Source organism: Thalia democratica, chromosome 9 (genome assembly GCF_965202585.1).
Source record: "Thalia democratica chromosome 9, ktThaDemo2.hap1.1, whole genome shotgun sequence".
NCBI lineage: Eukaryota > Metazoa > Chordata > Thaliacea > Salpida > Salpidae > Thalia > Thalia democratica.
Window position 1 is genome coordinate 21616245 of NC_139173.1, and position 25290 is coordinate 21641534.

Sequence of the window (25290 nt, forward strand, 5' to 3'; positions counted from 1 at the left end):
GGAAACAATGATCTAGATCTAAAATTGAAAAGGAGATCCAGTAGTAGTTTTTGTTAAAACATTTATTTTTATTGTTATTCATTTCAAAATGATTAGTAACCTAACAGACATGGATTAAAATATTAGTACAATTTTTTATGATATATTTTGTAAATAAAATTGTTGTTACTGTTCGGTCCCAATTAAACTTAGAGCACATCGAATTTGTGAAAAACTTGAGTTTTGTTAGTTTTAAGCAAGTTATTAACCTTTATATATGTCATCTTTTATTTAAAATTTACGCTTTAAGTTTAACGTTATTCAAACTAACTTAAGCCTTTAGAAATGTTTTAAAAATACTAGAGCTTGTATATATTGCTAGCTTTGTAAAAATATTTTAATCTTTTTAAAGTAAAAGCATCAAAATATTTGAATTTAAAGTTATATAGCTAAAAAAAATTAATAAAGTTTGTAAAATTACTTTTGTCAATTAAACATTTTTAACTTTATTAACAATACAATGTTTCACTCGCTTGAACCTAATCAGACGAGACCATCAGTTGAATAAAACCTGTAAACTTTTTATATAAACATGCAAGAAGACATTAGGCTAAACTTGAAATAAAACTAAAACAAAAAACCAGATAAAACTTATAGTTTAAACCTATCAATTTAAGAAAATCATAGTGTTATCAGTTTAGTTTATGTTAATATTTGATAAATGTAAGCTACTTATTAATACAATAGCTAAAATATTTTTAAATATTGTATAATTAAATACAGTTATATAAAAATGTTTACAGATTTTATTTTACTTAACTTACTTTTGTTTTAGTTTTCATCAAAACTGAAACTTGTAACTCATTTAAAGCTTGTTAACTTTTAGTTAACATGCTGCATAGCTCATTTTTGATTTTAAAACATATATTACAAATGTTATTTCCACATAGAAGGAAAATTCTAAAAAAAAATCTGTGCTAAAGTGTCACACCGTGATAAATGTTCACTCCGTGCTAAATTGTCACTCTGTGCTAAAGTGTCACTCTGTACTAAAGTGACGCCGTGCTTTTCTGACCCGTTGCCCTTTGTATCAGCCTTGATATTTTTATTTATTTATTTTCTCAGAATTCAAACTTTACGTTTAAGCACTCACATCAAAACTAAACCTTATGTTCTACTGTAAGAAATAAACATTAAACAAAATCGTAAATTTTGAATAATAAGTGTGCTTTTTCTATTGTTAAACATAATATAAATTATATTTAGTATATTGAGATCATTAGATAATGTGTAAACTAAATTTTAGAATTTGTCGTATTTACTTTGTAAAAAATTATGTTGCTTTACGGGGTGTGTGTGTATGAAGTTGTCTTAAGTTATTAAATATATATTTTGCATGTATATTGTTGTTCTTATGTTCAAAAGTTGTATTTAAATTACTGACTTTTATGATTAATTGACTATTTTTTATTAATATATGAAAAAAAGTTATTTGGTATAGGTATAAACACATGTATATATAACTGTATTTTAACAGGGAACCGCTCATTTCCAACCCGCGATCTAATCCCACTCGATCACACCCCACCCGGTCAAATCGGAGAACCGCTTACCGACCAAGGGTAACGGTTGAGGGTAACACTGAAAGTAAAAAATAAATAAATAATAGATGAAAGTAAAACAAAAACATTAAAAAGTGAAAAAAAAAAAAAAAAAAAAAAAATGGGTGGGATTTGATCGGGTGGAAAATGTTAGTGTATCATTTTTACATTAATAAGAGAATTTATTTAAACACTTTTAATGATAATTATTATTTCTAGCTATTTTAGATAACATATAGTTAAGCAAAACTAAAACTAATTCAAATTTATACAGCATTTTTATATAAAAATATACTTTCGTAACAAATACTAGTTAGGTAATTCAAAGCAATTGTTTATAATAACCCATTATACTTATTTACTTGTAAATATAATTAGTAATTTAGTAGTAAATGTCAAACTTTAAAAAGTATGCATCTAATTTCGCAATTACCTGTGCTGCATAAAAATGTTAAGTATATATTATTATTGGAGTATACATCATTATTGTATATCAAATAAAATTTTAAATCAATGTTTAGTTGATTATTATAATAGTAATTAAATAGAACGATACCAATGTACAATTTTTAAATAAAGAAAATCTACAAACTGTTTATGCTGATTAAAAAATTCAACTAAATAATTTAGTTTTTATTTAAAATTGTTTATTACGGTATTGGATGAAGTATTTATTTTAAGGTAAATAAATTTAAGATTATGAACTAATACTTTTATGAATAATTTATATAAGTGATTTTAATTATAATTTTTTCATATACAAGTCTAATTGCGTATCATCACCCATTAAAAATTAATCGGTATATATTGCATCGTTTTTATTGCAGGCATTGCAAATAAACATTTTTCTATAAATAATTTTTTCAAACTTTTTTTTATTAACAGGTTTTATAACTACTAAAGTAATCTTTTTAACTTAACCATAATTTAAATTCTACAAAACCATAATTGCTATTACATAATCAATACTAAAAAACCATAATTGCTATTACATAGTCAATACTAAAAAAAAAAGTTTAAAGAATAAACTACATTAAACTACGACAAAGTTAATAGTTAGGTTAAGTCAAGTTTAATGGTTTTACTTTATAAGCAACTAAGCTCGAAAATGTTAAAAAATTTTAATATGACTGTTTGTAATAATTCATGTAGGGTGCATCTGGTGCCCCTTAAAAATATTTTATTTTTAGTAGCAAGGTGACTAATTTTCTATTAGCGTAGCAAATCTTACAGAAGCAACAGCACAAAAATTACTAGCCTTCTCGCTGTTACCAAAATCTAGCATTCTTATTGATTTACAAAAACAAAGATAACAGTAAATATCAGCATTCATTCAAAACATTTTAGATATTTTTCGATGAATAAACGCAAGTAGTAACTTATCATAAACAAAAAAAGATTATAGCTGTTAATATTTGTTTTACTTTTTATAACACAGCAGTAAGATTTATAAGCGTGTGCTAGTTCTAAAAGAATTTAAAACTAGTAAACAAAGTTCGATATAACCGAAAGTGTAAACATAAAAAGGATTCTAAACTTATAATGAGATAAATACGATGCTTATATAACTTTACTTAACTTATAAAAGATAGTAAATTCAATTACTTCAACTTACAAAAACTGATAAAATTTCTAATTGACATTAGATATATACTGAAGAAAGAATATATTTTTTTTTAAATACACCAGAAGATTTTAACAATTGTTTCACAAACATTCCTTTATTGTCAACGCACCAGCAACGTTGTTTATGCACTGAAAATAATTATTTACTTATAAGTAATTTTAATTGGAATTCAAAAGGTTATTTTAAGTGTGAAACAACAGGTTTTGCTTCAAACTAGCATGATATTTTTGTAAGTATTTAAATTTGTACTTCATTTAGTCTTTCAAAATTATAATTTCATTTATTCTTTTATAATTAAAACCAATGAAATTCTTTTCAAAATGAAGACTCTTGTTTTAAAACTATTGATATTCTTTTAGCAACGTATTGATAGATGAAAAAAAAAAGATAAATATTTTTCAGATAAAGTTTAAACTCTGTTTATTTGAAACTAGTAAAAACTTTGATAAAAAATGCTTTATAAAACTACTATGAGTTAAATTTAGAATTGTACGACCAAATTATTTAACTTTTAAATTCAAAATAAGAAGTAACTTTAAAATAAAATACAGATTTAAACCAATTTATTATAATAAAACTTTATGTAAAACCCACAAATTATAGCCTTTCTTTAAAGATTAATACCTTGTTCTAATTCTTTTTTTTTTAAGTTTACTTGCGTAGCTTTGAATTAGTTGCTTAAGCAAAAATTTTATAATTAGTTGGTAATTAATATTCCGTTAAGCGACTCACAATTTTCTCAGTAGTTTTATATAAACCATCCGGATTACAAAACGACTTCCAATACTTGTAACTTTCTTTTTTTTTTCAGTGCTTTTCTTAGGTGAGTATTGCAAGGTAGCTGTGCAGAAATTATATCAAAAAGTCTTGAATTTAAATAAAAAAATTAAAACTTAAAAAAACTTATGATTGTTACTACTACGAAAAGTTTTCTTTATTACAAACACAAGAAAGTTATTTCTAATACAATGTTTCAGTTTTTAAGCACTGTTTATGTGTTCAACATTTAAAAGAATAGAGTATAACCAAAATAAGTGTCATTTTTTAGCTTTAGTATGTAAAACTTACTTCTTTTTTAGAGAATTTCATCGGCAATGTTTTAGTTCTTTCGATTTGTTTTTTGCTCTTTTAAGCTTTTTTAATTTTTTATCATTACGGTGTCGTTTTGGCTTTTCGGTCGTGTAATCTGCTTTTTTTAAAAGTTTACTTTTTTAACTATTTTCTTTGGTTATATAAGCAACTCTTTATTTTAATTTCGCACAAAGCATATAGCATTTTTAAACCATACTTTTGTGCTTCAACTTATTAATTTGAACACAGTTTACTTAAAAGTAGATTGGAATCTACCACTTTACAGGCTACAAAGCTAAGTTACCCTTTAGTTTACTAATTAATTAATTATATATTTACGTTTATTCTAAATTTTTTTAGAATTAATATGGTAAATTACCTTTCATTGAAACTACAGACGTCACATCAGGTTTACTTTCACCTGTTTTTTCAGTCGCTTTTTCCACAGCTGCCGTTCCTTTATCTCCTCCAAAAAGCTTTACTCCCCGTTTTCATTTAGCTTTATTTTTTTCAACTATTCAACAAACTCTCTCGTCATATTTTTTCTACAAAATTCATCTCGCATACCGTTTGCATAGTACGCATGAACACCAAAATATCCCAGATTTGTTCCAAACACGCCGGCGAACGAAATGTTGCCGCAGTCCTTGTAAACTACACTTTTTTCTCCGTCGCCTCCAAAATTCAACACATCTTGGTCGTGTTGAAACTCGTCAAACTTCATGTCGGTGACCTGCTCGATCAAATCTGATCGTACTCATCCCAAAACTCTTTTTCGAACTCCGACACTCATGTTTCTTTTGCGACTTCTTCCATTTGGTATCTAGTTTTGATTAACGCCAGCAGCTTGCTCCTCTCATATCGGTTCGTTAGAAAACCAACTGGTCTGTACTCACTCTACCGTTCACCGTTTGAGTTGAAATCTTTCAAAGGCATTACTTTAAAACCGTTTGATGCGGAAGCGTACAAGAACTCCCACGTTATGCCCGTCGACCTATTGGTAGGCAATTTCGTTTTCTTCAACTTTTCTTATTTTCCGCGAGCCACCTACTTTGATCAGATAGCCGTTGAAATACGACGTCAGGTTATGTTTAGAAGACAAATCGTATTCAGTTATTTTGCTTCTACAGTAACTTTTTTTGATATTATTACGTTTATCATTTCTTGGATAGCCCGAAAAGATGTTTTCAAGAGACCCCCATTAAACTCAGTCATGAAAACGTCGTCAAATTCAGAGTTTGTGTGTCTTTCGATAGCAAGCTTTTTGTAGAAATACATGTCGAGAATCCATAAGTAAGTCGGTAAGTATTCTTTAATCGCTTCAGAAATAACTTCGATTTTTATCAGATTCATTTCGTTCCACGGTAACTGAAATGTTAAAGAGTAGGAAAAAGCGCCAAAGCTAAAAGTGTAAATGCTTTCATTTTGTTTTTGACTTAATCTACGAGAAAACTTAAAGTTTAAACTTTTGTTTTTCTAAATTTTACGGTGTATTTAATCGGACAGTCAAGTGCTAAAGTCTTACTACTTTCGTATTTAAACTTATTCTTTTTATTGTTTATAATTAAGTTAACGGAACGACATAAAAAAGACGCTAAAAGTATTTGTCTGGTGCACGAAATATTTAATTACAAAACTTTTTGTAACTTAGATATGAAAAGTAGAAACAAAGTTGTCTTTTATTTATCTAAATTATCTATCTTCATAATATTCACTTTTCTTCAATAAACAAAAACTTTACAACAAATATGTGTTGGTAATATTACTCACAATTATCTCACAAAAGTGTTTTTTTTTTTACATAAACAGAGTTTTTCGTACGTACAACTTCATTTTCAGGACTAGTCTTTTTAAAGTGTTGAAAACAAAAGTCTTTGTATCTATTACTTGTTAAAAAATTGTATAATAATAAGCGTAAAGAAAAAATAGTAGTAATAATAATAATCTTAATATGTCTTTAATTTATATAAAGTTAACTAGAATCTTATGAGAAATTTGCGTTAACTTAATTTCTATTCCTTTATTTAAATGCTTTAAGTAATGTAACAAGTTAAAAATTTTTGTATGGCTTTATTCAATACCAGTTTTCTTTTTGAGATAAAAAACTACTACTATTGATAAGTTTTGACTATTATTTCAGCTATGTTTCTACATAGAATATAATTTTAAAATAGTGTTATATAATAAACATTATAAATAAAACAATTATTTCTCACTGTTCAATCTTAGAGAAATTATTACTAAACTTTCTCTTCGTATTTAATAATTTTATTAGTCCAAACATACTAAATTGTAATATTTATGTAGGAAATATAGTATATAGTTTAGTTTAAAGATGTATATTTTCCATATTTACGAGTTCAATATAATTATTTTCCAATTACATTACAACCCTCCTTTCAGTAATTGTATAAAGACGAATATTGGGAAGTAATTTCTAAAATTAGTATCCAGACATTTCCCTAAATCAGGCTTTTATGGTTCTATATTTAATAGAAATACAATTAAGATTTCATATTCTTGCATGCCCAATTTGGAAAAAGAATTGTCCAATCACAACCAGAAATTACTTCAAAACTCAAATAAAACAACTGAAGAAAACTGCAAATTATGCAATTGTAGATCAAAAAATAGTAGTCCAGTTAAAGGTGAATGTCTTACTAAAGGATTCATTTATAAAGCAACAGTTATGCATAACAAAAAAGAACATATTTACATTGGTTCAACTGGAAGACAATTCAAAAGTAGATTTTACGAACATACGCAATCCTATAAAAATGTAAAGAAAAAATGAAGCACAAGATTAAGTGGATTCATTCACAAAATCGAAAATTGCAACCCTGATTTGAGAAAAATGATAAAATGGGAAATTATTCATCGCAGTAACCAAAATAAGCCTAGTAAAATTTGCATCCGATGTAATTTGGTGAGACTCGAAATTGCATTTGCAGACAACAACAAACTTTTAAACTTGAGATCAGAATTGGTGGGAAAATGTAGACATTTTACAAAATTTTATTTAAAGTCTTAATTTACTAAATTTAAGTTTAATCTACCTTTGTTTTCATTATGTAGTTTTGTTTTGTCGTTTAATATTTGTTATAATTGTATTTACGTTAATTATAATTTATCTTGCTTAATATTACTAAAATTTAATTAATTAACCAATCACCTAATCAACTAATTACTTATCTGAAACTATATAAAATTTTTGTCCGTTGCAACTTGTTAGTTTGTTTACTTTTTTACTTGTGATCATCGCTCTAGCGTGAAACAATTGTTTAGTAATAAACTTTTTAACAATTTAACTTTTGTCATAATTGTATAAAAGCTCCTTAATTGTTAAGCTCTTTAAAAATTTATTGTTTTAACTCCAATAAATACATTACAAAAAAAAATTGTGTTATATCAATAAAATTGCATTAAATTAAATCAAAAAAAAAATCTGCTACAAATATTAAACTTGTTGAAACTTAAGAAACTTTTTAAGTAAAACTCATTACCGAAAATATAGCTTTCAAACTTTAACAGAATCTTTCAAATAAATAAAGTCATAGTTACTTTTGTAAGTTTACAAATAATTTTACATAGACCTTATTTAATTTTAAGTAGTGTATAACTTTGCATTAATGAATGTTAAAATTTAAACAGTAAAACGTTTATTTAACTTTTGCAAACTGTTTTGACAATAACAGGTTTAAGCTTAGTTTACATTTATAAATAGTATTTGTTTCTTTGGTTAAACAAAATATACACATATAATTTGTTCGTGTTATTATTATTCATTATTGTTGCTTTTTTTTTTCTAATTAAGTGCACAAGTATTACAGTACTTATCTTTATATTTTATTTATAAAAGTTAAGTTCAGTTAATGAAGAATCAACTTCTTTAAAAATATCAAGAATTATACAATAGTTTATTAATCTGTTTAAATGTAAAAGTATCAAAAAAAAATTACACTTTTTGCACAAAATCCTAATGAAATTTAACATACTAATATTTCCGCGTATTACGATTTTACCTTCTTTAAAGAATTTGTAACCTATCATTTAATTTGTAACCAATTCACATGTTTGGCATTAGTATTGTATATCTCCTTTTATAAGTTGACTTAAAGTTATATTTTTTTTTAGCTCTTGTGTTATAAGACAAGTTTCAAAGTATATTTTTAAACTAAAAATTATGTTAGTTTTTGTTTAGTTTTTTTATCTTTCAATTCGTTTAATTCACTTTTTTATTACTAAAGATTTAAATACTTAGTTGTTTTACAAAATACTTAATGTAATTAGAAGTAAATTTTTGTTAATAACTGTGCAAAGTTGTAAACTACTGAAATGTGTGTTAACAAAGATTATTTAACGTGCATTTTATTAATAACTTACAAAATTAAAGAAGAACCCAATATAAAACAGTATTCCATAGTTTTAAGTTTTAACTAGTTATCACTTACAAATGTAGAAAACAACCGTGATATTTTTACTATGAAGATTTACTCATCATAAACACACAACCTGTTTTTTAATTTTTTGAATTTTAGCGGTAAAATTACTAGAATAACTTTTATCAGGTATGTAAATGGAATAAGTCAAAATACATAACTCTTGACAAAATCATGCTTATAAATATTAAAAATAAAAACATACTCGCGGACGCGGGCCGCAGATTTACTTTTTGAGGGCCTCAACTGGCTAGCGGGCGACGTGTTGCTGACCCCTGATATAGAAAAATAAACACGAAATTATACGAAAAAAAGTCATAAAAATTACAAGAAAAGTTTTTGTACTTTGAACAAACTCACTATGACGTTTAAACTTTTTTTTAAAACTCTTTTGAATTTCAAACTAAATAATATGAATTAACAAAATCTTAATTTACTGACTTCGGAAAATAAATCTTTAAGAAATTGCATTTATTTTTAAAGTCATCTTACCTAATAAGTAATAACTACTCAATTCATGAGGTTTTAATAAAACCATTGAATATTTCTAAAAAGCCTGAAATGGCTAAGAAGCAAGACTGTTTATTTAGATTCGTTCAGAGAATGTTTCGAATCAGAATTTAGCGAAGAATACCGAAAGAAAAAGCTTTTCTCGATGGTTTTATGAACACATTTAATCCAAAAGTTCTAGAAATCAAACTATTATGTTGATACAATCTTTAAATTTTACCCTGCGTTAAGGATTGTTAATGGTAAATTCTCTATAACACTTCAAGTGGTTTGATTAAGTAAATCTATATGTAAACTTGAAGTTAAGAATTTGAACAAAGCATGCAACTGTATAATTGTCACACACACATAGTATACATAGTTATAGTTACAAATATAAACAACCTGTAGTAAACAAACAAAAATAATCAAAATTACGAAGAAATTTTGTAATTGTTTAATTTCATGAGGTTATGGAAAGTTTGTTTAAGTTACTAGATGACAATTTTCTAAATGAATTTATATGTATTTAAGGTTCAAGTATTTAGTTTCACATATAGTTATTTTAAATTAAGAACATTAAATTGAAAAAGAAAGAAAAAAGAATGTGAATTCTCACAACTATGGTAAATGAATTGTTGAAAAGAATAAGCTTTAGGTCATCAAACCTCACATCATATATTTTCTAAACAATTTTTAAGTTTTAAATAAAACAGTAATTAATAAAGACTTTTTAATATCAAACATGTATTATGTACTTTATGTTTAAAAACTTTTTTGAATTAAACTATTAAAGTACTTTATATTCAACAATTGTCAACTTAAATTGTCAAAGTAAGCTTATGCTGTTTCACCTAGAAGGATCTTCAGAGATTTTTCAAGTGACAATAAAATGATACAAAGCACACAACTATATATAATGAGAAAGTAATTAATTGGTAATTAATTGATTAGTAATTAATTAATTAGTAATAAGCTCTGAAAATCCTTCTAGGTGAAACAGCGTAAACTTAAGTTGACAATTGTTGAATAAAAAGTATTTTAATTATTAAGCTCTTACACATTTAGCACTTTATTTTATATAGTTTTATAACTTATATGGATTAAAAATTAATAAAACAAAAAATTTGGTTACAGAGATATATGTTCTACTTGCTAATAATCTATATCTACTGTGGTTGAGTTAGTTTTACTACCTGGTGTTTTTTGATTTTAAAATTTGTTTGTTTATAATAGTTTAGAAAATATAGTTTATTAAACTTTAATGCATAAACTGTTGGCTTTTTTTCATCATCTACCATACTACCTTAATATTAATTTACTACTTTTGCTAAAAACCAATATATATATTTCAAAGATCTATAAAATAAACAAAACAAAGAAATTGTTGAAAATATTATCAGATAACTTAGATTTACTTATGCAATTATATAATTCTCGTCAGAGTGTTACCTTTATTATGTGAAATCTAAGAAACACAAATGTTATATGAAATATAAATAAAATTGAAAAAACTCTGTTAGTTTTATTTATCATAAGTATACCTGACAGCAAAGAAGCAGTATTGAGTCTAAGCAATTAACTTAATTTTATACTCTTTCTAAGGGATTTCAGTTGTTATTAGTTGTAATAATTTTGTTACTCTTGCCTAATAAACTTTATTATGGATTTAATTGAATACTTTGTTTCATTTTAAATTATAACTATTTTGTTTTAATCTTTTATTATTAATGTAGTTCTTATATATTACAGAGTATTTTTAGCAAGCCTGCTATAATATTTTAATCAATTGGTGCTTTACAATTAATTTTAATGACTATTTTTATAACATCAAAATAATGAATGTAATAATTTTTTTAAAGATAGGGCGGCCAATGGTTTGTTAAAAAATTCTTCCAGGTTTTCTAGCTTTTTCAAAAATTTTAGAAGTACAAATTTTCTAGTCTTTCTTACTAGATAACTAAATTTAAGATTAAAAGTTGTATTAAATAGAATAAAGTGACTATATTATTTTAATTCTGTTTAATAAGAAAATCTTAATAAAATTACAATTTTTTGGGTGTATAACAGTTATTACTTAATGATTTGAATTTAATAAATTTACATGAAAAAATTGTTCAAAATTTCCAGGTTTATTTTGCTTAAATTGAAAATTTCTAGTTAAAATGGCCACTAGGGTGGTTATAAAAATGGCGACCTTTGAATTTTCAGTTGCAGTTCAAATTATATGTGGCAAATATTACAAAAACATTTGTGAAAATTTTTAAGTGATTTGAAGAAGCAGAGGTAGAGGAAAAATCAGTTTTTCTGAAACCAACCCTTATGTAAATTTTAAGGGACTATAAAAGTTTGAAACTCAAGTTTTTGGTTGGGAATTTTTCTATATGTAGCAATTATCAAACAAAAATGTTCTATGCCTTTTAAAAGCTCTGAAGAAAGTTTTATGGAGGCACTTCTTAATTTTCTAAAAAAACTTAAGATTACTGAAAAAAGATAAGAAATACAGAAACTAAAAAAATCCTCTATAAAACTTTTAAACCAAAAACTTAAATGTCAAATTTAAGGTACTATACAATTTACATAGGGATTGTTTTCAAAAATACTGACTTTTCCTCTACATCTGCGTCTTAAAATCATCTAAAATTTTTCATGAAGTGTTTTTGTGATACTTGCCACATGTAAATTGAACTGCAGCCGAAAATTCAAAGGTTGTCATTTTTAAAATTATTGTACTAATTACAAATTAATATTACCTTAATAGTTTTAAAGTTAAAAAAAATTTCAAATCTTTTTTTTTGTCAAAAAATATTTTCTAGATTGGTAGTTTTTTTTTGACTTTTACAACAGCAAAAATATAGTATATGTTAGTTTTTTCAAATAAATTTTGTCTTAACATAATAAATTTTATAAAAATAGTAACCATTGTAAAAGTCATTTAAAAGGAGAACTATGTACTCTATAAAATATTCAAGTGTATTTTAAAATTTGAGAATTGATTTGTTGATTTTTTAAATTATACTTCATAAAAATATATAACTTTGTCTATATTTATAATATAAAAAAACAACTAGTTTTCAAATCGTTTACTTAGTTTCGATGCTAAATGCATCTCCTCAGAACTATAATAAAGAACAAAGTAAGATTTTTAAAGAATAAAACAAAAAAACACATTGTGACGTTTCAAATAAAATTGAATAATTTTAGTTAGCCTATTTTAAAAACAACTTATGTACAAGTTAACTTATCTTTGTTTTGTTTGTTCTTGTTTTTAGATTTATTTTGTTGTTATTTTTTTGTTATTATTTAGTGGTTTTGGTTCTTTTGAAATACATATTTTGATTATGTAGGCAGGGTTGCTGCCTTTCTTTTCTTTTATTTAATGATAAATCTTTTTTAATTTTTTCAATCTCGTATTTTTCCAAGCAACATAAATGGCATGTTTTATTGTTTTTTGGTTTTGTTTTGGTTCTGCAGAGTATTTCCCATTTTAAATTATAGTCTTTTTTTGCGTCTTTTAATTCCCAAATATAGTTTGATAGTTCGGTATTGTGTCTTTTTAATTTGTTGGTAAAGCTTGCTTTATGGATGCTAACTTTGTCTATAAATATTTAAATACTTAAAGTTGTACAACAATAATTTTTAAATAAACATTTTTTGCAATGCAGTTGTAAGTTGAGATACAGTCTATGAAAAAAAAAAAAGATTTAAGTTACCTATAGTTGAATAAATTTTTTTAGTTGCACACCAATAAAATTTTTATTTGTTTTTTTCTAGTGATTATATAAAGAAATGTTTTAATATTTTAACCCTGTAATGTGTACTTATTATAAATCACAACAAGATGGAACCTGAACGTGATATGATAAAAGAATCTGAAAATATTGAGCTTGGATCTGAAGTGGAAAGTAGTCAAGGTGAGCCTCAAATTTTTATTTTCAAAAATCATTTATTTTAATACTAATACTTTTGTTTTTGATGGGGTAAATTTAAAAATAACTGTTAAAATAGGTAGTATTAATTTACTTTTTGAATTTAGCAAAAGTTATAACCCCAGGGTCATTTTTCTACTTGATCTATTTCTCCTTGACTCATTATTATTTTAAACCATTTAGGTCAACTTGGTCAAATTAGTAAATTTAAATTGATGTTAAACAAAAACTTCTGTTTAAATAAATCTTTTTTTATTTGGTGAATCATATTTACCAAAATTTCTATCATACCATAATTTCTTAATAACCTAATTTCTTCACAAACCAAAACAATTTAAGTATGCCAACACTTATATAACAATGTATAATGGTTTGTTGTTGAACATTTTCTATACAGAACTAATACTAAGGTCAAGGGGGTTTTGGAAATGAAAATTTACAATTTTTTGAAAGCTAACAACTATATAATATAAAATTGTTTTTATGCAATATAGAAGTTTAAATTATTTTTTGAAATTAGTTAATTAAAAAAAAGTTTGCAACAATAATGTATGAAAAATTAGTCGTTGGAGACTTTCTTGGAACTTTAAAAGAGTTGCTCAATTTTCTCTTCTTTTTATTTTTACAGAAATTCTCAGCAGATATTTTTTGCATTATAAAAAAAAATTATAAATAAAAAACAATTTTTATAAATTTATGACCAAAACTAAAAAAAATAACAATTGTTTTTTTTGAGAAAAAATATGTTTTTATTCAAAATTAAGAAATAAGATTATTTATTATTTAGTTAATATGTTTTTTCCTTCATTTATTAAAGTAATATTTTATATATTTTAAAGTAAGTCATAAAATTTACTAATAAATGAATCATACAAAATGAAACTTTTAAATTTTACTATTCTTCAGCTCAAAAAATTTAAAAGTAGATAGATTTATGGAGAACTTTTTATAAATTACAAGGAAATTAATGACAAAAATTGTTGATTTTACATTCATATAAGGTTTGATCGTATCATTTTGATTATCAGATCATTATCTATAAAATAGTATTTTTTTGTGTAACTTGATTTGCCTTGTTAAAAGAAATAATCATAAATGTTTTTATTTGAGTTTATACACTGATGATCATTAGAGTACTCTTTAGTTTTAAAAAAGAAGTACTTTTATATTTTTCTTAGTACATTTTATTTTGGGTTTAGGTGTTGGTATTACTAAATAAATATATTCAAAATTATTACTAGTCTAAGTGAGAAAAAAAGTACTGTAAACATAATACACTGATAAAATTGCACTTATTTACAAAATATTTATACTTTAAAGTAATAAACGTTTTGTTTTATTTTGATAAGATTGCATAAATAGTTATTTTACTTTATTGATATGTTAGATTAATAAATTTTAAGTTATAAACTAGTCATAGGTATATCTATATATTTTTTAAGTTGCATGTATAACTAAACAATTTTGAAAGAAAAATCTTAAAATCATAAGTAATCAATAGTTAAAAACTAAAAAAAAACACAAGATAAACATAACTTTTGATGATAAAGTAATCTTAATTTTTTCTTACTTTAGGTGGAGATTTACCAAAAATCAGGTCTGTAAAATGGAACCCACAGTTTGTCCCTGCAACATTCAACAGAGTTGCTAGAAGGTCGAACTATCCGTTGAAACGGTAAGTGTGTACTTTTAACCTTTTAGAATACAATAAAAGTTCTCTATTTTTAAAAAAAGAGAGTAATATCACTTAAAGTTTAAAAATTTTGTTACCAAAACGACTTCACTTGTTTAAAATTAAAACAAGATTTCCAGTTGATTAATAAAATTTTGATTGAATGAAATGTTCATATTGTAAATTAAATTTATAGTAAAAAGGTAAGTTTGAAAAAAAATACATATCTTAATTTTTAAACTACAGTAGCATGTGCTGTAAGTAAAAATGTTTTTTTTGTAACATGCTTTAATTTTAAAAGTTTATTTTGCAGAGATGTGTTCCTTGGAGCGGTTTTAGTACTTGCTGGATACTTTTTTATTTTTTCTATTTATTCGTTTTCCCTGTCAGCAAGACTCGATGCTAATCTCTGGCTTCCAACGGCGCTTTGGTCTGCAATCACCTTCCTTTTGCTTGTTTCAGTTTTTTTAGTGTCTTCCCATTACAAGTTAGATTTTGTTTTTGATCAGTTTTTTTTAACTATATTTTTCCAGATTTTTTAAAAAGTTAACGAACTTTTAATAATTAGAGCGTAAAATCATACTTTAATTTAATTTTTTTTTGTTGTTTTCTGATAATCAGAGCTGCCTTTTTAGTTATGTAAAAGATTAAGTATAAGTTTGTGATTTTTTAAATTATACAATATTTTAAACAAAGCATAAAAATATAGTCTTCATCTTATTTTAAGGATTGGTTTCTTTTGTTTTAAAGTTTTTTTGCACTTCGTTAGTTTAACATACTTAAACTTAGTTATGGAATTTTTGATCTTTGAAAGCGAATTTTTTATATTTTACAAATAAAAAAGTTTTATATATATATATGACTTTGAAACTACGAATAAAAAGTATCAAATATAAATTAGTGATTTTAAATTTCAGTATATTAATTTCTCCAGTAATCTTATTTCGATATTACATTTGCCAGTGGTTAACATATAACTCGAGACACTTATAATCTTTACCTGCCTCTTGTTTTTCCTTAGAATAAAATATAAGACTATGAAATGAAACTAATGTAAAAGTTATAAAAGTTAACAAGTTTTACACTTTTATCTTGTTTGAAACAACCCATTATTATGTTTTAACTACTTTATATATTTTTAATGCTATCAATAGGTGATTTTATGGGCGAATCAAATGTACAACATTGTTACTTTTGATGTAACAGTTTAACACACTAGGTAAAATTTTACACAACGAAGTGCAAAAACCAGCAACTTTTTCACCAGAACCTTGCACCTGATACACACAAACAAATCACACGCGCTCCTGTTGCTGCTGATGACAATCACCACGCTGGCGTCTGCACTGTTCACCGGCCAGTCGACTTCCGCGGTCGGATCCTACACCCTGTTTTCGGCCACTGTGTTGCTCAGTTACAAGTTACCTGACTGTCAGACGCCTGCCGTTTTCGCGTTGAACGTCTGCTTTTCCATTGTTTTTGAGGTCAGCGCTTGCTTTGTTACTATCTTATCTTTTTTAAGGTATTTAAAAACTTAGTAAACTTAGCTTTAATAAAACAAAACTTGTCAAGAAAGTAATTTTTGATTGTAATAAGTGTAACCTTAAAAAAAGTTTTTTTATTCTAGAATTTTTTATCACAAAAAAGCTAATGTCTTTATAACAAAAGTTGAAGCGAAGTTTTACTTAGATATGAAGTATAAAAAAGTATACGTAGGAACTCTTAAAGCTTAACTTTTTTTATTACAGGTGTACTTATAAATTTTATCTAAAAGTTTTTTTCACACTAATTTATTAAGACAACAACTCATCATTTTGTTGCATATTAAAATAAAAAAATAAAAAACTTATAACTTGTTTCTGTTTATCATAAAATACGTATAAAATATTTTGTAGATCAAAATACTTTAAAATAGTAAACATTTAATTAAAGTATTTTTAATGTTTTTTATTTTGAGTTTTTTATAATAGAGTATGTTTTGCTGTTGTTGATTTTTTTCAGTTTAAATAGTTTTAAAATTTCTTGAACAGGCTACTTGATTTAAGTTTTTATTTATTTTATTTTACAGTGTTTTAAATTTGAATTTATCTACTAACTACTTGAGCATTTATAAAGTATTGTTTACTTTAAAATGAGATTTTTAAGAAGGTCATTCATTCTTTAATCAAGATTTTAAATAGTAACAAAATCGTAAACTATTTTCGTTCTAACTCAATTTGAAATAAAGAATTTAATTTTTGTGATTGTTATTTATTAACTTCCTTTATATTTTTTTAAATATGGCCATTTTTTGTTTTGTTTAACATCCGGAAAAAAACTATTATTAGCCTGAATGGTTATCTAACTATTAAATATTAAATTTTTTTAGCTTTAGACTAAAATTAGTTCTAAATTTATTTTTAGTCTCTAGTTTAAATAAAAATTCAGTTTAAATATTTTATGAGTAAAATTACATTTTCTGTTGAAAATTAAAAACTAAATACCGAGACCAAATTTAGTTTAGAATAGTATTGTTGAGCACAATTATTATTATAGTTTGGGTATATAAGGCATAAACTAGGTATTTCTAACAAAAACTTTTAAAATTAAGTAACTTGTTACAAAAGAAGACTTTCACAATTTCTAATTAAATGTAGTAGCAAGTCAGTTTACTAGACGTTGTGTGCTTTCATTTATGTAACATTTTGATCTTAACGATTGGCTGAGTTCAAGTTTGCAACTCAACAACATCTGTATCCGCTTGAATTAAAACTTAGTGTTTATATTTTTGCAGATACTAATGAACGTGCTGGCGAATAATTGGGAATCTTCGCCCAATTCGGTTGTTTTCCGGTCAGCTTATCACCTCATTATCCACATTGTTGGAATATTTCTCTGTCTCAGACTGAAAAACCTGCACTGTCAAATATTTTTGAAGGTCAGCTTGATAAATACTGTTGCGTGAAGTTGTAATTTTAAGGTTAAGCAAGTTTTAACAAGTATGCTTACAATGAGTTTAAACATTTAATTTGACTAAACAATTTTTTATATCTGTGTTGAATACAAAAAAAAGCTTTTAATCTTCCAATCGAAAACTGTTTTACAAGTTAATTAAGTACACATAGTTTTTTATCTTTCATACTAGTATATTATAAAATATTCTTTACCCATTTCTTTAATTCTAACAATAATTTTTCTTTTATGCTAAAATAAAGTAGCAAAGTTGTTTTCATTTTAAAAGTTAATTGTTTACCAAATAAATTACGAAGTAAACAAATACTGATTTTGAATGAAAAACTTTTAAATTAACTTAAAGTTGAACGTTTTTACACTTTTTACCATTTCAGACCTTAAGTTCTAAAAAAAGAAAAAAATGATGCTAATAAAAAAAAACCTACATTAAACATTGATACTGTTAGAACTTAAAACGGCTATTTTTCACTCTCGCCCACCAAATTAATTTTAAAGTATATCAGCTCAATTCAACGCGCACTTTCATCAACTACATCAGGGGTCGGCAAACTGCGGCCCGCAAGCCAAATGCGGCCCTCAAAGTCAAAATCTGCGGCCCGCGAGCTCCTTTTCAGCAAAAAAATATACATTTTAAAAATAATAAAAGTTATATTTTTTGTGATAAAAACTTACATTTAGGCTCTTTATTGAATAAATACTCTTTTTTCAATAAAGTCTAGTATTGCTTAATTTGTTATATTTTTGATTATAAATAATATTTTACTACTGATTGCTAGAATAAATTTTAGATAAATCCGGCCCTCGAACTTTTTTTTTTGTAAATAGTTTAATAAATTTTTCTAAGAAAATTAGCCCGCGAGTCACATAAGGCTTCCGACCCCTGAACTACATCTTTCTCAATATCAACAAAAAATTCACTTTTCTGCAGGTTTGCAGCGCGGTGCGGGGGGCGCAGGAGGAGAACCGGCAGAAGGCGCTGAAGAAGCTGATGATCAAGTCGGTGATGCCGCCGTCGATCGCCAGCAAGGTGCTGAGGGAGGAGGGAGCTGACAGCGAAGTGAACCAGAAGGACATCAAGAGGTTCAGGAACTTCATCATGCAGCAGTTGGTTGTTTTGACTTTTGTGTTTTCCTTTGAAACTGTTTTGCAGGGTTTAAACTGGAAGTGGTGATTATTTATGATTTTAAATGTTTTTTTTAGTCAATTTATATGTTCTTTATTCTCTAGTTGTGCAATTTTCTAGTATTTGAAAGTTTTACAGTGTTTACTTCGTCATGCAGCAGTTAGTATTTAAATTGTCTTTCCATTTGTATTATGGATCACAGTAGTATTCTCCTTCAGTTAGAATTGCGTGATAAGTTATGTTTTTAATTATATATTTTTCATTACGAAATTTTTATGTAATACAATGTGATGTTTCAAAATGCTTCTACGGGCGTAAATCCTTAAAAAGGAAGGTTTTTTACTGATAGTTTTTTTAGTCATTTTATTTATTGTTTCTATTTCTGTTCTGCACTTAGTCGTGTGATGCGTTGTTTTGAACTTTCGATAGATTCGTTTAAAACCGTTTTGACGGGTTTAAATAGGAAATGATGAAAGTTTATAATTGTAAATGTTTCGTTTTTAGCCAATGTCTTTTTTTTATTCGTTAGTTATTGCTACTAAAAGTTGTTCACTTTTCTTCAAAATGTTTGACAGTGTTTATGTTTTTACAAAACTATAAAATACAAAACAATTTTTACAACAACATCAGCTTGTCATCAGTTTCTTACCGTGCTGCTGAGTTTTCAGTTGAAGATTGCATTCTGTTTATTTCACATTTGTTATCAATTGAAATAATTTAAAAATAAAAGTTTCTATTTATACGCCACCCACGTTTTGCTTTGGTTTTAATCGAATTTTCCATCATCAGCTTATATATAAAAATATGTTTATGCAGAAGTTTTATTGCTAAGTGTAACTAAACTAATAAAAATTTGCTATCTTGCTGATTTTGGAGAAAGTTACAATTTATTTAAATATTAATTTTTTGAAAAAAAAAGTTATGCTAAAGTTTTGTAATTTGTTGTTAAAACCATATTCTTTTTTGAACTAACCATAAGTAATTGTTGATTTAGAATTTGTTGATGGAAAATTTATTATCTTTTAATACGTGTATACACAGTCCACACTAAATAATAGAGAATAATAAATCATTTGATAATCAATGCAATATTGTAATATTTATAACTTATGATTCACAGTCCTTTGTTTAGAATTTTTTTACAAGTATTATATAAATACTACGAAATTGATGTAAACTACCATCATGAGTATTATAGCGATAAAAAGAATTCAAACATAGTGTTCGAGGCAGTTTTCGTGACATTACTATCACAAAACAATCAAATGTATCATCAAAGTATTGTGCTCTACTAAGCAACTTAAAATCACAACATTTTTGTAAACAAACAACAAGTCGTTGTATAATATTTTAAAAAGGCTACGAAAGTTAGAAACTTTTGCTTTCATACAAAATTCGATATTTAAACTACGAAAATAGTGAAATTGTTTAAAACTGTACAAATTAAACACATAAGTTTATAGTATTTTGGTAAACAAATAACGAGTTGTTGTATATTTTTTTTAAAGGTTATGAAAATTATAAACTTTTCCTTTTATACAAATTTAGATATTAAACTACAACAATAGTGCAACTGTTTACTAAGAGAGTACAAATTAAACATAAAGAACATTGCAACCAAGTAAACACAACAACAGGATGGACAACGTGTCGATACTGTACGCCGACATCGTGGGCTTCACCAAGATGAGCTCCAACAAGACGGCTGCCGAGCTGGTGGGTCTCTTGAACGATTTGTTCGGCAGGTTCGACCAACTGTGCGTGGAAACCGGGTGCGAGAAAATCAGCACGCTCGGTGAGTTGAAAAAGTTTGAAAAAAATATGAAATTTTTGTGCTAAGTCAGGGTTGCCAAAAAAAAGTGGAAAAATCTGGAAAAACCTGGAATTTGACAGTTTAGGCTGAAAAAACCGGGAAGAACCTTGAATTTTTAACAATTTTAAGATGTTAAGTAGTAAAACTTCGATTTGACTCGAAAAACTTATCATATAAATAAAACTTTTTTGTCATCATATTATTTTTATTAAAACACACATTTAAAGTAGCTTTACAGTATCTTTTCAATGTTTTTGTACTATTTAACACAGTTTATTACCTTAAACATAATTTTAAACTAAATGTAGATCCAAAAATGTGTACTTTTAAAAACCTGGAAATAAACTTGCCAAAAGCATTTGGCAACCTTTACTAATGTTTTAATGCCTCGGAAAAATAGCTCGTAACAGTTGAAATCGATTGGTGCTCATTTAAAAGTTTTTTTTGTTGCCCATTCTGTTTATTTATTTTATCTTTCTTAAAAATGCTCACTTTTGATATTAAACAACCTTCCACAACATATTGCGTTTTCAAGTGTTCCTGTTACGCAACCGTCGTTTTTCAATCTGAAAATCGTTGTTTGTTTACACTTGCGAAGATCCAACGCAAACATGGAAGGAAAACCTCGGCGCTTACGCAGCTCAGTTACGTCAGCTGGTTTCACACCGCTCAAAAAAATCGCTTTATGACGTATCAATTTCACGGGGTGAATATTTAATTTGAAAAATTTAATTTCAGCATTTTCCGTGGCAATTGTTGACGTTGAAATGCTTCGCAGGCAGAGTTATTATAAAAGCCCTGTACGTACAATTTTTTAAATTAAAATTCAACGAGCAGACTCAATTTTGAAATATTTTATCGTACAATTATTTTTAATTTTTTTTTTAATCTTGAAAACACTCAGAAAAGCTAGATGAAATTACCACTCGAGTAAATAAAACATAGCAAAAAAAAAATTCACTTCGAAATTCTCACAAGTTTGAATGTTTTTACTGCGTAGCCATAAAATAGTTCCACGCTCACTCAAATAAATAAAAGCAAAATCTTTGGGTAATAAAAATGTTATTTAACATTTATTCTCACAGGTGATTGTAAAAAGAATTTTTATTGCTGTCAAGCCATAAAAATTTTCATGCTCACTTATACAAATGAAAACTAAATTTTCGTGTAATAAAAATACTTATCAAAGTTATTTTTCAAAGGTGACTGTGTAGCCACGAAAAGTTCAGGCTCACTCAAATAAACACTAACAAAACGTGTATGTAGTAAAAACCTTATATTAATATTTTCACAGGTGACTGTTACTACTGCGTTGCCGGATGCCCCCAACCAAAGCCGGACCACGCGCAGTGCTGCGTCAACATGGGACTCGGTGAGTTAACTACTAATATGCTGTAAATAGTTCACGGTGAAACGAGTTTTTGTGGTAATTAGCTCGTTGCGCGATCAAGTTGCGCTCGAAACAGACGAAAAGCTGTTTGGTGCGTTTGAATTATTCAAAAACCGCAAAGGTTAATTAACAATTGTGCCTGTGATGGTTTTATTTTGCTTGCGTACAAAGGCGAAATAATATTCAGTTTTTATTTTGTCTTGAATTCGTAAAGGCGCAGCGTAAAAATTTTGTGAATGCTGTTATATCATGTCCGCCCGTCTCATAGTTTTCATTAGGAACATTTAAAAGCTTTTAAACTTTGTGCTTCCCTCGAGAGGAAAAGGGTGGTGTTATGATGCACTGTGTTGAACTGTAGTCCTCCAGGGCCTACAGAGCTACTTCAGTTCAACTAAAGCTCTATTTGCTACAAGCTACTTGTTTTTGTCGCAAAGTTGTTGAAAAAGATTATTTCGTTTAAAATTGAAAAGTTCAGTTCATTTAAACTCGTTTTGTGGCTGAAACCAAACTTTTGTTTAAGCCGCAATCAAGTTCGTCTGAACTTGGTTGTAGTCGTAACGTTTTTTGTAAAACGTTAAATAAAACATTGCTCTTGTGCTGCATAAAAGTTTTATTAGTCAAACAAAAGTTTTTTTGGCATTCAAAGTGTGAAAAAATATCGTGTTTAATTTATTTTAGTTCGTGTTATTCTATCATTTTTTTTTTACTTTTAATGGAAAATAGATAAATAAGTTGTTATACTTATACAACAATAATAAAAAAATATTTTTTTTTGCTAAATAATCGGAACTTTGGTGTTGTAAAAACTGATGTATATATTTTTAGGAATATATTTTATAAAACAAACAATATGTACAGTACATTTTTAGCGTATATATTATACATTTAAAATTTTAATAAAACTCAAAGTTTTTGTAATGCAATTGTTCCAATACTCTATAAGGTTTACCAGTTCTTCAGTCACTTAAATTAAAAAAACATAAAAAAATGACTCTTTCTGAATAAGAGTACTACAAGTATTATTAAATCATTAAATAATTAGTTTTAAAGCAGACACTCTAGAATGACATAAATGTTAAAAGTTATTCAAATTAACACTTAAAAAATTATACTACTAGTTACCGTAACGTTTTTTTATTTAATTTAAAGCTACATTTTAATTTTACTTTGCAATCTCATTTTGTTCTATTGTGTACCTTTTGATTTATGCTTTGTTTAATAAAAAAACTGACGAACCGGTATTATTTTACAGTCTAGTATAGAATTTGTATTACAAAAACGTTATATTTTGTTTAAAATATATACTAGCAGCAACTATATGTTGTAAAGAGCCTCTCTATTTTAATATTAGCTTAAAAAATAAAGATTTGTATATTAAGATATAATGTCAACTGTTTCTTGAAAATGCTATTAAAAGTGTATATAACGACTTACAACTTTCTGCATGGCAATTGAAGCACTTCTTTCCCAGAGCTTAAAAGCTTCAAAAAAATAAGTTGAGTAAAATAAGAACTGGTTTTATTTTAATTTAAAGCCCTCTTCCAATTGAAGCACTTGTTCGATTTTTAATTCTTTAAAAATATATCCATCCACTGGAGTGGTTTGTATATTTAATTGCCTTAAAACTTTATGATGATTAAAAATAACCACTGTGACGTCATAACAACTAAACAGGCATGATAGAGGCGATACAGCAGTTTTGCAAGGACAACAACACGAGTGTGAACATGCGAGTGGGAATTCACACCGGAAGGGTCATGTGCGGCATTGTCGGCACCAAGCGTTTCAAGGTGAGTTTTAAATATATTTTAGAAATTAAATAGTAAATGACTCAGCCATAAGTTTAAAACATGATTAATGTTTGTTTCCAGTAACTTTAGTTGGTAGGAAACCTTGTAATTTTTTATTGTTGCCATTTTACGTTATCGGGTAACTTGGAATAATATCTAAAAATAATCTGGTTAGAAGTTTAATGTTGAATATAAAAGTTGTGAAAGGTTTTCTTTTACTAAAGTTACTAAAAAAAACGTTCATCAAATTTTAAACTTCTGATAGTTATATTTTATTGTTGTCCACTTTTTTATGTTTAATTATTCTTGTTATGAAGTATTTTTATTTGTTTAATTAAATATTAGTAGTATAAACGGTTGACGTTATAGTATATAAAAAAGTTCTTCAACATTGTTTCCAAGTTTAAGAATTGAATATATTTGTTTCTGCTTTATATATATACAACTTAAGTTGATATAATTTTATCATGAGTCATATTTTCTTTATATTTTTAACTTGTGATCAGTTTTGCACACTAGAATAACTTAGTTTATAACTTTTTGTTAATGCAAGCTATTTTGTTATTATTTTAAAACAAAAATTAAAAATTAGTTGAAAAGTTTAATCTACTAATTTTTAGTTCATATTCTGCGTATTTAATACCTTTTTCAGCATAATTAAAACAAATTTTTGAGAATACCCCTTATTATGTAATTTTAGGAATTTCTGGTAAAATTACTTTACTAAAAATATCAATAAGTATTTTCAAAATATGTTATTTATACACAACGGGTGTTTAACACAACATTTACTTAAATAGATGTTAAATCAAATAAAAATATACAGTTACAACTCTACAATACTAGTTTATTTAATGCAAAACTACATTATTATGTTGATGTTTGTTCATATAAAATGATGACTAATTTAGATACTAATAAACAAACGATAAATTCTGCCAGGTACAAAATTAAGAACTATTTCTGATTTTAACTTCTTAAAACAGATAAATAGCCTTTAAATTCTAAATGGAGTTAAGGTGCAAAAGATGATTATTTATTTTTCAATACGCATTGTACTACACGAATCTACTTTTTTTTCATATGTTCATTTATGTGTTATGTATATTTATGTACTTATAGACTTTGTGTTGCAAGAAATTGTTGCAAATTTAGTACTCAGACTGATTTATTACAACCTATCTATTTTCATGAAGGTATCGATTTATAAAGTCTAGCTAAAAGCTTTCGTCATTTTTCTAAGCGATTACTTCAAATGTCAAAAAAAAGTTTAATTGTGAAAACCCTTTTGCCAATTATGTATTTATATACTTTTTATTTTCGCTGTTGAATGTTTTTGTGTATTGATAAAGTTATGTACAAGTTATACAAGAACTATACAACGTTTAGTAGCTATTACAAAAAGTTATATAGGT

General features: G+C 26.2%; 1 protein-coding gene across 2 annotated transcripts in view; it reads left to right on the forward strand.

The window, feature by feature from the left end:
* The first annotated feature begins 12985 nt into the window (after positions 1-12985).
* Positions 12986-25290, forward strand: part of LOC145843844 (adenylate cyclase type 9-like) — a 34472-nt gene continuing 22167 nt past the window's right edge. For both annotated transcript variants that reach the window (XM_082951086.1, XM_082951087.1), the window contains exons 1-9: positions 12986-13120; positions 14711-14810; positions 15121-15294; positions 16075-16291; positions 17581-17724; positions 18688-18863; positions 20520-20677; positions 21990-22067; positions 23760-23875. In XM_082951086.1, coding sequence (XP_082807212.1) covers positions 13048-13120; positions 14711-14810; positions 15121-15294; positions 16075-16291; positions 17581-17724; positions 18688-18863; positions 20520-20677; positions 21990-22067; positions 23760-23875 — 1236 coding nt within the window. In that variant the 5' untranslated portion in view covers positions 12986-13047. The remainder of the gene's footprint in view (positions 13121-14710; positions 14811-15120; positions 15295-16074; positions 16292-17580; positions 17725-18687; positions 18864-20519; positions 20678-21989; positions 22068-23759; positions 23876-25290) is intronic.